Here is a 13,667-nt window from a genome sequence, read left to right on the forward strand (position 1 = left end):
TGTAACACTTATTGGTTATAACAATGTAATTGTTTTGGCACTTGAAAGTTGTAAGTAGGTTCAACTGTAGTACATCAGGAGTGTCACATCCTGCTTCTCAGTACTTTTATTTGAATGCTTTTAAAGCAAAGCTTTCCTTGCGGATACTGGACTTCCCTGATCGTGGCTTCTGGGCGCTGCTGCTGTCTTGCTAAATACCTCACACTTACAAAAAAATTGAATTAGGTGCCCGATGGTAAGATCAAACCTCAGGCCCAAGCACAGCTGCTCAATGCTCTAACCAATAGGATGCAATTGCATGTATACTTCTATGTGCAAACGCCAACTATTTCAGCTCCTTGAGATGATCGCCACGTGCCACATTGCGTAGCATGGGTACGCGGGAGTCACATGCGCGCACACCAGTTTCCTTTACACCAAAATTGTGGCAATGAAATGGGGAAACTTAACGCATTTGATTAACAGCTTCACAAAAGCTACGCGTCACATAGATTCCAAGATGTGCATTGGATTTGCATAATTTTTATTTCCTTTTTATCTTCTTCAGTGGTAAATTTTTTTGCTCTTTAACTTGCCAAGTACCCAAATTTCTTATTCTTAAAACCCATTACCCTCTACAATGTTAAGTCAGCAGCTCTGCTTAAGTTTTGTTATAATTAGTTTTACTGTATGATAAAACAATGTTGAAATTCAGTAATAACATCAAAGCAAATGGTCATAAGGCAGCATGCAAACCATATGCATTTGGTCATGCATACAGCACCAAGTAACACCTTAATCAAGCAAAAAAAAAAAAAAAAAAAACAATTCAACAGCAGTACATCAAGTACATCATGCAAAATAAATGCCTCACAAACTAGAGGCATATAAAATGGGGTGTGCAATGGTGCAGCTGTGCAATAAATACTTCTGCAAGCACAGTCAAAATGTGTGTAATTAAAGCTGAATTGTACCTAACATGAACATATTGCCTTTATTGCAAATTTTGGTGCTTTCATGTACATTTAATTACATAAATCAACAATGATCTAAAGGTATAAACAAGTAGAAAGTAATTAACAGACATCAAAAAATTTATCTTATATATCACCACAATGTGTGGATAAAAGAGCATCCAGAACATTAGACATTTGTAATGAACACACTAAAAGCATTGGTTAAATAAACTCTAATAACGAAGCACTCTTTCACTGTCACCACAAATATCTTAAAGACCTTTCAGTGTGCCTCTGGAAAGCAGGGCAACATGTGTGAACCACTGCTTTGACCAACACATTCAGTTATATCGCAGTACCATAGCATCCCTCTAGAGGCAATATAATATACTTGTTTGTTACTTCAACACTACAGAGCACACAAGTGTACACAACGATTGTCAAGTGGTTTTGAGTCCTTAAAATACAGCTACCTGGCTTGCTGCAAAGCAACCTATGGGTCACTTTCATCCTATTAAGCTGCTATAGTAGCAAGTAGCACAATGCTGTTCTGCTAAGTGCCAAGGGTCACATTTCAGGCTAACTGCCATGCATGAAAGCAATGCTCTCAAAAATGAGGCTGCTTGGTGGACAGCAATATAATGCTCGAGGCTCTTTTCCAGACTTGCAAGCGAAGCGTGCAGGCAGGATGGCGAGAATACTCACAACTGCCTTTCCCTGTGAGGATCAGAGCCCAGGTATCCCATATGTGAGTTAAATGCGTGAAATGGCAGCACCAAAAAAAAGGGAATGGCATAGAGTCTATAACAGTATATACACCGCTCCAAGGGCAAATATGTGACCAGTTCACACCACACTCCAATTTTTTCCCATGCCCTTTAGAACACTGCACGACAGCAAATACACATAAGCTTAACAAATTCCCTTGGCCAGGTGCAACTTGTTGCCTGAGAAGCTGGGCAAGTTAGACATAAATAGAAGTGATGCGAGATGACACTAGTGAAATGGTCCTTTGTTTCAGCTACAAAGCCTTTTTTTCACAGGGAGCAAATAAGAATGAATACATATAAATACATACTTAAGGTAGCCATAGTTGGTCATAGTCATTATAAGTACAATGTTAACTCGAGTACTTTAATCGTTTCAGCATGACATTACTGACTGCAGTACTTTAGTCCTTTCAGCAAGATATCACTGACCTTCTACATGAAGTTAGTTTTCCTTTTTTTTAACAATTTAAAAAAAAATAATTTTACTAAGCAAAATGGCAAGAAGTACTAAATCAGCTCATACCTTAATTACACATTATAACTTACTTCCCCTTTCAGTTTATACTCAATATTTGAAGTGTCCAAATAGCACACACAAATTTACACGTCCATAGTTTATACGGAAGATCGTTCTGCACAAAGAGGTAAACAAAAGTACAGAAATGTTCCATCAACAGTGTACACTGTGTTAAGCTATTATACTCCACTTCAACAAATAAGTTATTAGCAGTCCATCCTCCTAACAGTTCAATCTTGTCACAATAAACCTGCAGGTACATACTGAACATGGATATCAGAGCTGCCCATTCTACCTTTCACCACAAAAAACATGCGAAATTATCATAGGAGATGTAACACAGAGGTACATATGGCCCACCTGAAATGCCGAGTATCTGTCAGTTCGTCTAGGCCGATTACAAGAGGGCAAGTACCGTCGTACTGGATCCAGTTCAGAGATGTGCAAGAGGCCCTCCACTGTGCAACAAGTCACTTAATTAGAGGTGACTGGCACTAGACAAGACATACTTGATAATAATTTGTAAGGAACACAGACATCTATTACTAAACTGAGAATAATCTCTCGGGAAGGCATCTTTATTCTGGTGCAATGAAAGGAAAGAACTACCCTAAAATAAGGCTGTTCTTGTGCTTTTCATCACTGTCAATTAATTTACAGGCACCCAACACTCCTTGTGCCAAAAGCCCAACACCTGATAATTCAATCAACAGCATGGTCCAAGACAAATCAAGAAAAATCCTTGGAGAGCTTATCCCCCTGCACACGAATCTAAACAAGTGACTAGCTTAAGCATAGCAGAACGCTGAGATAGCCTGTCTATGCATAAAGTTAATTCACAAGCATAAAGAATACACATAAGCCTGACTCATCACATTTTCCAAGTCACACAACACCAACATTAGAAGTAGCAGAGCCAAGCTCGAATTGTTGACTCACATAAAAGCTTGGAGATTATGTACAATGCCTGGCCCATCATGAACAAGTTGTCCACGTCTCCTTCAGGGCTTGGCAACCTGGGCTGTGATCCTGGATCTGTTCGCTCCGCATCAAGAAACTCCTTGGGGACGTAGAAGTACATGGGCACAATGTAGTCTGCAATGAAGTGTGCCAGACACAGGTTGAATGGAGAAATTGTAAATTTAAATGGCAGCACATTATTTGGCTTACTCTGGATGGAAAGTGGATGGCAGCACCATCATTCGTTTAAAGTATCTACCGTGTTTTCAATGAAACTCCATGGCGATTCTTTAGTGAAAATTTTTGTATTCAGGTGTTCACAGTGACTCTACAAATGTACCGCACCAGAGGTGCATTTCTCAATCAACTCTTAGTCTAGTCATAGGAATCACCAAGGAGTGTCCTTTAGGCACAGTATCTTCGTCAGCCCAGGGGTGGTGCTGTGCTCTACTCAGTGGAATCGAGGAAGAGCTTTGAGTAGAGACTTGTTTGAGAATACAGGGGTTAGTCAGAGAACAAGAGCTGCAAAAAAAAAAAAAAAAGTTATCAAGCTAGCCAATTAAAAGCATTCCACCTTTTCCACGCCAGTAAGCATGTAAACACGTATAGAGCACAGCAAATAGGTTGCCAGCCAGTCCAACAAAACATTGTAGGCACTTAAGAGGCAAATGCAATACGACAGTTCTTCAGACATCAGCTGCTGATTTACACAACACTGCCGTCATGCTTTTTTCATCAACCATTTACACCTTTCTATCCTAGCAATGTTAAGTTTCATAACAAACATATGCTATTACTTCTGAAACAGGTAAGAACAATTTTAGAAACAGAGTAGGTACAGTCTGGGTGCTACAAAAGGATTTGTTGTTAGTTTAGTTTGTAATTGCTGAAAAGCATCAATTGCTGGAAAAGAAAAAGGCACACCAAAACAGAGAGATGGAAGAACACTGATGATGGCACCAGCTGCCAGTATTAATGTCATCTTTTTGTCTCTTCGTTTCTGTGTGCATTATTTTGGTGCCAATCACATGCTTCAGAACAGCCTGGGTGACACACTGCAACACCATCATTTCCAACAACCTGACACTGCAATTAGCATGGTGGCATGCAGAAAATGCTGGCAGCAAACCTAATAATTTATTTTAAAAAGAAACAGAAGCGCCTGCAGATGTCATGCACATGCCAGTAATGAAAGAATTGAAAGCAAGCTTACTTTTAAAATCATGCTGCCACATAGCACACATAACGATGAGCAAAACGAGAACAAGGTGAAAGCAGGAGCCAATGTTTGACAAGTGGACTTGTCGAAATGTTGGCTCCTGCTTTCACCTAGTTCTCGTTTTGCTCATCGTCCTGAATTTCCATCTCCTGCCTTCCCCGTGTTTTCCCTGGATAGCACACATAAGCAAAACAGGAAAGTGTAACAGCTGATGAACACATGCATGGCAGCATTAACACCCCATCATAGAGGGAACACTGAAATATTGCAGCATCACTTCAAAAAATTCCCAGCAGTGTCTGCTTTCAGGTACTGCAAGATGACAGCAAAAATTTGGATTTATTTGGGTATCTACCATTCAAAACATTATGCAATAAAGCATCAATAAAAGTGCATGTAATCTATTCTCCTAGGCTCTGTTGTGCCTTATAGGAATGTTCAACCCTGCACAAACTTACGTGTTTCGATGGTCAACCTGCAGTTGCTCATTACAAATTAGCCTCAACTGGTGGGTGCACCAGTTACCTCTACTCCTCTTCACCACAAAAGAAGCTTGTAGAGAGTTGTACTTGAGGCATCGTATGCCTCATAAGCATGATTTATGCTCATATCCTGCAAAGGCTCTCATCAAATTTCCTAACTGCTGTTAATAAAGTTGGGTAAATAGATGGAACAGAATATCACAAATGGCTGTCTGCACTTGATTAACCCTTTCAGGCCCAAATTAATTCTGTTCAATGTAAAAAATTGGTCTTTACAATTTGAGATGTGCATGATCGTGGTAGGTAAAAAACATTTTAAAATATGTGCTCATACTTTTCAGTCAAAACTTATTTAATGATTCCAAATGGAATCAGTGGGACTTGGTGGACTTGAATTGCGTCGTTTCAAGTAATACGTGAAAAGTCTATTTTAGATGAAACTCTTTGAAGCAATTCTATTCCTTGTTGAGGCAGAGGTGTGTGCCACACTTATCGCACCGAATGCGGGAGTAAGAGCACATTCTTCTCTATTTTTTCTAGTTTGCGCGATGACTTCTTTTTCATCCGACGAATCAATGTCACCTCAAGGGATCAGCACAAGCTTCGGGACTTTTATTTTCCCCATAAAACTCGCATGTGCTGGTTGTCGCCATCTGTTCCATAAGAAAATCTTTCCGTATTACGGAGGTATTTCCCCCAAAAAAGTTCATCTACACGGCATAAGCTCGTATCAACAGCATAAAATCACAAAAAGCAGAGCAAGGCTCCACCAACAATACAGGCTCCAGACGCGATAATGATCCATCAGGTAACACGCGCCCGAAACATGGCCAAGTACAGCATAAAAACACCGTTTGAGTGCGAACAAACATGCGATTTAGCCAGTGAGGTAAAGTCAATCGAAAATGTATCGCGTGAGTAGTCAGGGCATGAGTTGTCAGGGAATCCTGATGATTCCATTTGTAATCAACAAGATTCGCAAAGTTCTCCGGTACCCGCAAATACTTTTCGCCAAATAAATTTACTGCGAAGGGATAGCGTAACACCTAATTGTCAAAGTCCAAATGTTCGAGACAAAAATAGAATAATTGTTGTACCTCTGCACGGTGAAAAGTAGGGGGGATCTCATCGAATGGCAGGAACAGTGCAAGCGATTCTTTTATTTTTTTGTTCAGAGGTGGCTGCACTTCCTTGAGTCTACCACCTTGCCAGCATATGTAGAGCAAGGGCTAAATATGAGTTGTAGCGTAAGAGCAACCTTTTTTTTTTTTTTGAACCCGGGGTTTCCCACTGAGCTACAAAATTGATGATTCCAATTGGAATCACTGGGCCTAAAAGGGTTAAAAAAAAAGAGTGAGCAGTACACAAGTGGATTAGCAAGCGTAGTACTTGTAGGCTGCAAGCTTTGGTCAGTAGCATGCAGCAGAATACAGCAAACTGCACATGCACAATTCCTGCAAGAGTCCCTGTAAAAGTGAAGGACATGACCAGAACCAAGATGCATACAAGTCTAGGCAACAGAAGCAGTGCTTGCACAATTGCAAGATTAACACATATAGTTCTCAATATAAGTTAATCTTTCTAAAGCAATACTAATGTACAATATGGTCCACAATAAACGGGAACACATGAGTGGAGGTCATGTGAGAATTTCCTTCTCTGGCAAGCTTGCAAACACTTCGATCTGCAGTAGACAACTTGCATTAAGTGGCATTACAATGGAAAAGTCACTAAAAACAGGTCATGCTGAATTGTGTGTTAGGATACAGAGTACAGTCACACCTCAATATAATGAACACGGATATAGCAAAGTAAATAAATGTTTTCTCGTTGATAATGGCATGTAACAATTATAGGCTAATAACAAATATTAGATATAATGAAGGTATTTTCATATCATTTGTGGCTTTGTGATTTCAAGGTTCGACTGTACTACGGTATTCAGGAGGTTTGCGATGTTCTGTACAGCCAAAATTATTAGAGTTAAACCTGCTTATAACGACCCTCCATATAACGAATTCCTGGATATAATAAAGTTTTCTATTCCCCACTGTTACTCCATAGAAGCACATGTATTTGAGACCTCTACGTAACAAAGTGGCAGCGGGAGACCCCCTCGAAATGACGAATTTTCCTGCCGCCAACCTAGAGATTTCGCCCCAAATTTTGTCATTTTTGCGCGAGCAGCAACCAGAAGCACCTTCTCCGCCGCGATGGAATGTGAAGCGGCGGCGTCACACTTGGCACGCTCGAATTCACGGCGACTGTGAGGCGAGAGCACGTGTGTGTGCATACAAGCGTGCCGCGAGGCGGGCCTGCATCCCTCGACCCGGCAATATTGCCGCCATGGGTGTGACCTTTCCCCCTCCCTTCATTCAAACCTGATCCTGCCGCTTGCTACAGCTGGCCTAGCTCGCCAAGCCGGCACTCTCCTTTTCCAGTGGATGTTGCCGAAGAAAAAAAAATGTTTTTTTTTTTTTTTTTTTTTTCAACACGCTGGCAGCGCCACTTTTTGGTTACTGCACAAGTCTCTGTGCTTCACTTCACTGACTTGACATGACACTATACGACGCTACGACGCCATCGTGTCTCTTGCTCTTCGTCCCAGTTTCGCCCGAAAACCGGCGACCTTTTGTTCATCGCAACTTTAGTGTATTAGGAGTAAATCTTGAGTGATAGTTGTATTTCTGTATCAAAGCATGAGGTGCGCGGTACTGTAAAGGATTTTTTTTCCCCCTCTTTTGGTCACGGAAAACGGGTGCACGTTACAATCGAGGGTGCATTAGAATCGATTAAATATGGTAAGCGTTTCTTTTTCTAATTTTCGTGCTGAACCTGCATATAACTAAATCCTCTATATAACAAAGTTTTTCGGGAATTTGTCAATTTCGTTATATCCAGGTTTAACTGTATATGACAGAACAGTGCTTAAGGACATTTCTAAAGGGCTTGAAGAGCACAGCAGTGCCTGGCAACAACAGCTAATTCTTTACACGATATATGCAATGGTAGGTCTGTGGCAATAGCGCACAAAACAGTGATTATGTAAATGCAATATCCTTATCATTGAAAACACAAATGAAAAAATTGACCTGTCTAGAACAATTATAGATGAAGGCTAAATTTTCAACATTGTCAACTTTTATTATTATCATTAAAGAAGTAAAAATGGAAGAAAAGGCTCCACTGCTGATGCGAGCCAAAATCAGACTGCATGATGCAATAGGTACCCAAGAAAGTGAATGGAGGGACAACAATCACCCAGCTCATTGGTAGAGTGCTGCCCATCATACAGGAGCTGTGCGTATGGCTCCCACTAGCAGCAAAGTCGCGCTTCCCTGAACTTTCTTTTCCCTTTTTATTTAACTCATATATAATTAGAAAACGCAGTAAAAACAAGAATGAACAATTCATGCCCTGTACGCTTTCCCTGGCTTCATATGGTCACTAAAATCGAGCCCATTGCTCCCTCTATCTCTCACACATACCCAATTAACTTGGATCTTGCAAAATTGAGAAAGAAAAATACGCCATGTTTGTTGTTTTTTCTTTGAATGCTGTTTATCAAGAGTGGCATTACACACTTTTTGTTCTGTTTTGGAACACTCCTTGCATCCTTGATCCTTGGTTCTCTCCTAGGAGCCAGCAAACCTCCTCAGGACATCGATGAAGTCCGTAACATGTCTTGGCATTAGAACAGGCTCTTTAACAGAATTCATGTCATTATTTGAAACTTCTTGCAGCCATCACCTAGGTGTCCTCATACTCATGGAACAAATAATGACGGCTCTTGCTTTAATGCTTAAAGGGTCCTTGAACCATCATCAACTAGAAAATTAATAACATAGTGGCTGATGTGTACTAGTCTGCAATGAACATATCGGTGAAAGCAAAGTTACTGGCATTTGATGAGTGACTATGCAGCTATCACGGTTTCCACCTCTCCTTTCACTAGCCTACCTTCTGAATTTCTCTTCTCCTTGCTGCGTACTCTCACTACCTCCATGCAGTGCAGCGAAAGCTATGGGTCGTGTGTCAACACACCAGAAGAAAGGATTCTCCATTGTCTGCCCCAGATCGCCCTCTGCATGACGCCGGCTCAATGGAGGCTTCATAAAGGGTTCAGTGGAGCACAATGGCCAAGCCTTCCTCCATTCTCAAAATACACAATCAGCTCATCATAATGGCACTGTCATCCCAGGTCGACCGACTGATCGACAGCGTTTACCCTGCTGACGTCACCAAGACGGAAGAGGCACCGGAAAGACCAGGAGAAGAGCATGCAACTGTTTTTTGAATTTGTGGTATCCCCGTGGTGCATAGTGCTGACACGTTCACGCAAGATGGTTGTCGCAGCATTCGAAACGTGCAAAAAATGTCAGAGGAGTTCAGGGGTTCAGCAAAACCTTTAACAGGTTTCACTTTTCCTTGCACGGCTCCATTTTTTGGCAGAACAAAGCACACAGAGTGTTGCGTTGCACAGGAAACATGTGCAGCAAGCAGACAGCAATAAACACAGTCATGAGTGCAAGAAAATGGTGATTATTTATATTGGACTACATTTGCTCTTTAAACGAGTGCAGACAAGTGCCCACAAGTGAATGTAAACCAACTGCATGCTTTACTACGTCTGTCTTATTTAAAATATTGATCTGGGAATCCTTTGTAAATTAAGTTCTATGGTCTAACTTATTTTGCAAATAAAGTCTGGCACAAGAATACAAAACTTGCAAAAAAAATGAAAAAATTGAGCTTCAACTGTAGGCATATGAGTGCACGTGCGCACACACGTACACATACACACAGCGATTTCTTCAGGATTCCTTTTACCCCAGGGGCAATTTGTTTTTAATTTTTATAAATTAGACTAAGTTTTAACCAACAGAGTAGTATGATGCAGGACTTAAATTCTGTCAACAGAAGAGTTCATAACTTTCATACTTGCAAAAAGCTGATGCTACAAATTTCTGCAGAGTAACAAAAACCGGCTAATTTCATCAGCGAAACCAAAGCTGAAATGCTGAAGAGCACAAATGTGATATGCCCCTAGCCAACTCCCATGAGTGATTGACTGCTTCCACCTCCACATCGGGTGAGCATGAAGCAAGGCAGATCGCAGCTATGTTTGTGCAACGACGAGGCAGAAAATGATCACGTCACTCAAGGGCATCTGATAGGGACATGGCAGTTGTGCTCTTTGGCATTTCAGTTTTTTATGAAAGAAAGACAAACTTTCTTCCATACAAGGTGAATCCAGAAAGTAAGTTCTGATTGCTAAACGTGAAAAAAATATAGGAAAGAAACTGGTATGTTTATTACTGTAGATACAGAGACACATAGCCTGATTTTCCACATATTCATCATCCTTGTTTGTAAATTTGTTGTAGCATGGCACTAACATTTGCATGTCGATATCGTACAAGTCTGCCACCAAAGAGTGAGACCAGGCAGTCCCTGCTGTCTGATGCATGAAGCACACGAGCGTAAAAACTGTCTGATACAAGATCACTTGGAAAAACACCACATCCATATAAAGTTTCCAGCAGGTTTCTACCAAGTTTGATAAAATTCCGACACACCAAGCAGTCATTTTTCCAATGTGACAGACAGTTTTCATGCCTGTGTTTCCCACTTCCAACACCAGCATAACACATAACACCTCCTGTGAATTGCCCACACCATTGTTTGACCATACCATTTTTCTTGATGTCTGGTTCATGCACTACACACAACTGCTGTGGATCTCTGCCGGCGTCACCTTCTGAACATGCAAAATCCTGATCACAGCACAAACCTCTCAGTTAATGCAAAACTCTAGGAGAACATTCATATTTCATTTAGCACTGTGCAATGAAAAGTGACTCCACAATGCTGTGCACCGATCAGATCATGGTCGCATACCACTTTGTTTTTGACAGTGCAGGCTCATGCTGCTCAATAAAAATTAAAACCATATTTCAGCACTTTTAACACTTCCATTCTGGATACACCTCATACATTATGCAGTTCAGTGTGCTAGAAAAAAAAAGGGGGAGGGGGGGTCTTCAGAAGCAATTCAAGGAGAAAAAAAACTAGTTGTTTTACCATGCTAGAAAAAGATGAGAGGATTGTCTGGTGGATATTTTAAAGGGCCCTTCACCAGGCTCTGCTGTAAATTTTCGTACTACATTGGAAGTTGTAAAGCATCATCCAGTGGGTGCTACACTGCAAGAATTTTTAAAAGGGTTTAGTAATAGCAGAGAATGAAGCAAATGAAATGTTAGGAGGCCATGGTACGAGGAAGCTTCTCCCTACTGCCTCGATCAGCCTAAGCAACGTTTCTTCTCTGCCTTCTCCTATAATGGAGCTGAGGGCCCACATGATGTTTATGCCACTATCCCCACCACCTTTCTCTCTCTCCTTTTCTTGCTGCATGGCGCATTTCCAGTGGCAGTATTGCGCACCTGCATATCACGGGAATCCCCAAGTTGTTTGCATTGCTGATGACTATTTGTGCACTGCAGGCTGCGTGTGCGATGTGGAGGCGACTGCTTGCTGCGTTGCGGCTGCTGGTGGGAAGAGTGGCTCCTTGAGAAAACGAATGTGTGCTGGCTTTCATTGTTTTTGCATAGTAGACTGATGCAATACTAGAGTGCCTACAATATAGGGAGTAATGTGCGAAGCGCTGGAACTCTCCAACAAGAGATCATGGTCACTTCTGTGATGCCTGCCCACAGTGGCCTTCCGAAGCTGCTGCCCATTGGGAGCACTGCTGCTCAGAGTTTCACTTCGCTGGCTATTGCTTTATTTGGCTGCATGTTGTTCCTTACTCCCATTCAAATTGTGGTCATTTTCTTTATCCTGTGTATGTCTTTTGTGTCCTGGGGTCAAGATGCAAATGTAAAGAACTGTTCAAGAAACCCCTTGTGCCAGATGCAAGTGATCAGTAAGCTGCCAAAGACAAAACAGTGAAAAGAATGGATGTGTTTTGTGCCACTACGTGCAAGTGGTTACCTGTTGAGCAATGAGTGTGTCTCATTATTTTAAGTCATTTCCAAATCATGGGTGTTCCGTAACTCTGAAATTCTGTAAATTCTGCGATTCTGTAACTTTGAAATGTTATATTTCACTACGATTTAGATTTCTTGTAATTGGCCTGAAAAGAGATAGGGAGGGACACTGATAGCCATTGCAACGGCCGTCACTGGAGATAGCTTGGCTGTGTTCATCAATATGGCTTCAGTTGAATGTTGCGAGGAGTCACTGTGCTCTACTACTTGACCACTTCACAGCATGCACCCCGGGTGTATTGTTCAACTTCATTAAAATGTGCCCGTGAATCTCTCTAACAATGTTACTGAATGAATACACATATTGCCATACCACCTCATAAAACATGCGTCTTTAACACAATGATAGCAGGGGGGGAAGGCTGATGCCCCGGGGGCATAAAGGCTCTACAAGGCTACACGTAGCATTGTAAAAACCACATACTTGGACCACAAAAATGGTTTGACAGGAATGAGCCGCACATAATGCTTCCAGCTGGCCGCAGAATTTGTGGGTAACTGTGCAATGCTCCTCGAAGCATGGCACGGGGATGCTTGCGCTGTAGGAATGGCACCTCTTAAAAGCATCTCTTGAGCAATATGGGCACTTCTTCATGACGGTAGTCCAGCCAAAGTACAGTAACAACAAGTGCCGATGGCATAAATAGGCATAATAATGGTATCTCATGTCATTTATCCCTTCCAAGAATGGTCTAAGCAGTTGGAGGAAGCATAAGGACAGAGTGAAAAAATAAGGGCTAATGGTTGTAGCATGATCCCTGTAAAGTGAATGGCCACGCATTCCTCTTAGTGTGCCATGCAGAATGAGGTGAGCGCCTTTGTTCCCAATGAACACTTGCATACAAATGGAAGTTCATGCCAGTGCGCTACTAAGCTGCTGCTATGCAAGCAAAAGTATCACTCCGCACACCGAATGCAAAAATAAGAATGTCAGTTGGATATGTAATGGGAAGCTGCACGGGTGTTGAAGAAATATTTTTAATCAAATGAAGCTCAAAAAATATCAAAGGATAGCAATGGCAGCAAAAGCTATGACCATTTGTAAGTGCAAAAAAGGTTGAAATTTTTTTACTGCAGAGCTGTTAAGGGGAGCTGCAGAACAGTTTTCGTGCAGTGACTGTGAAAGCCCACGCTGGCATGTGGCGCCATGGTGCGTATCAAATGTCGGAGCCAGCAACGCAGCCTGTGTTGGAGCCCTAAAGTGGCTGCATGACCAGGGTGTTTTTGAGAATGCAGAGCCAAACACTGGCATCAGTCATCACTAGGAACAGCCAGCAGCGCAGCCCTACAAGGCCGTCCAACTACACAGACGCAAGCGTCGGTGCAGCCGGTGCAGTATACAGGAACATACATTGGATATAATGCTGACTGTAGAAGTACTGAGCTTGGATATAGTGAAGAATCCTTTTTTTTGTTGTTGTTGTTTTTGTAATTATGCAAACGAGAACCGATGATGTGCGCCATGCACTAGGTAGCTCGTTCTCGAGCGTGTGGTGTGCGTGAGACTAGCAGCATTTCACACAGCAGTGCACCATGTGGTGCTGCTGGCAGGCATCATTCTCCTATGTCCTTGTGTTGCCAGCGTTCAGCACACTAGTCAGCATATTCTAGGCACTATAGCAATATTCTGCTGACATAATCATCAGTACGTGATCTAAGGACCACACTCATCTATTTGCAATGCCCAAACCTGGTGAGAGGCCCTTTATGCTACCAGAAGGGCACGCTAATTGTA

General features: G+C 41.8%; 1 protein-coding gene across 3 annotated transcripts in view; it reads right to left on the reverse strand.

The window, feature by feature from the left end:
- Positions 1–13,667, reverse strand: part of LOC119466072 (probable phosphorylase b kinase regulatory subunit beta) — an 82,458-nt gene that overhangs the window by 40,135 nt on the left and 28,656 nt on the right. For all 3 annotated transcript variants that reach the window (XM_037726571.2, XM_049669725.1, XM_037726585.2), the window contains 2 exons: positions 3,162–3,317; positions 2,583–2,680 (listed from right to left, as the gene is read on the reverse strand). In XM_037726571.2, the coding sequence (XP_037582499.1) occupies positions 2,583–2,680; positions 3,162–3,317 (254 nt within the window). The remainder of the gene's footprint in view (positions 1–2,582; positions 2,681–3,161; positions 3,318–13,667) is intronic.

The sequence above is a fragment of the Dermacentor silvarum genome, chromosome 1 (genome assembly GCF_013339745.2).
Source record: "Dermacentor silvarum isolate Dsil-2018 chromosome 1, BIME_Dsil_1.4, whole genome shotgun sequence".
NCBI lineage: Eukaryota > Metazoa > Arthropoda > Arachnida > Ixodida > Ixodidae > Dermacentor > Dermacentor silvarum.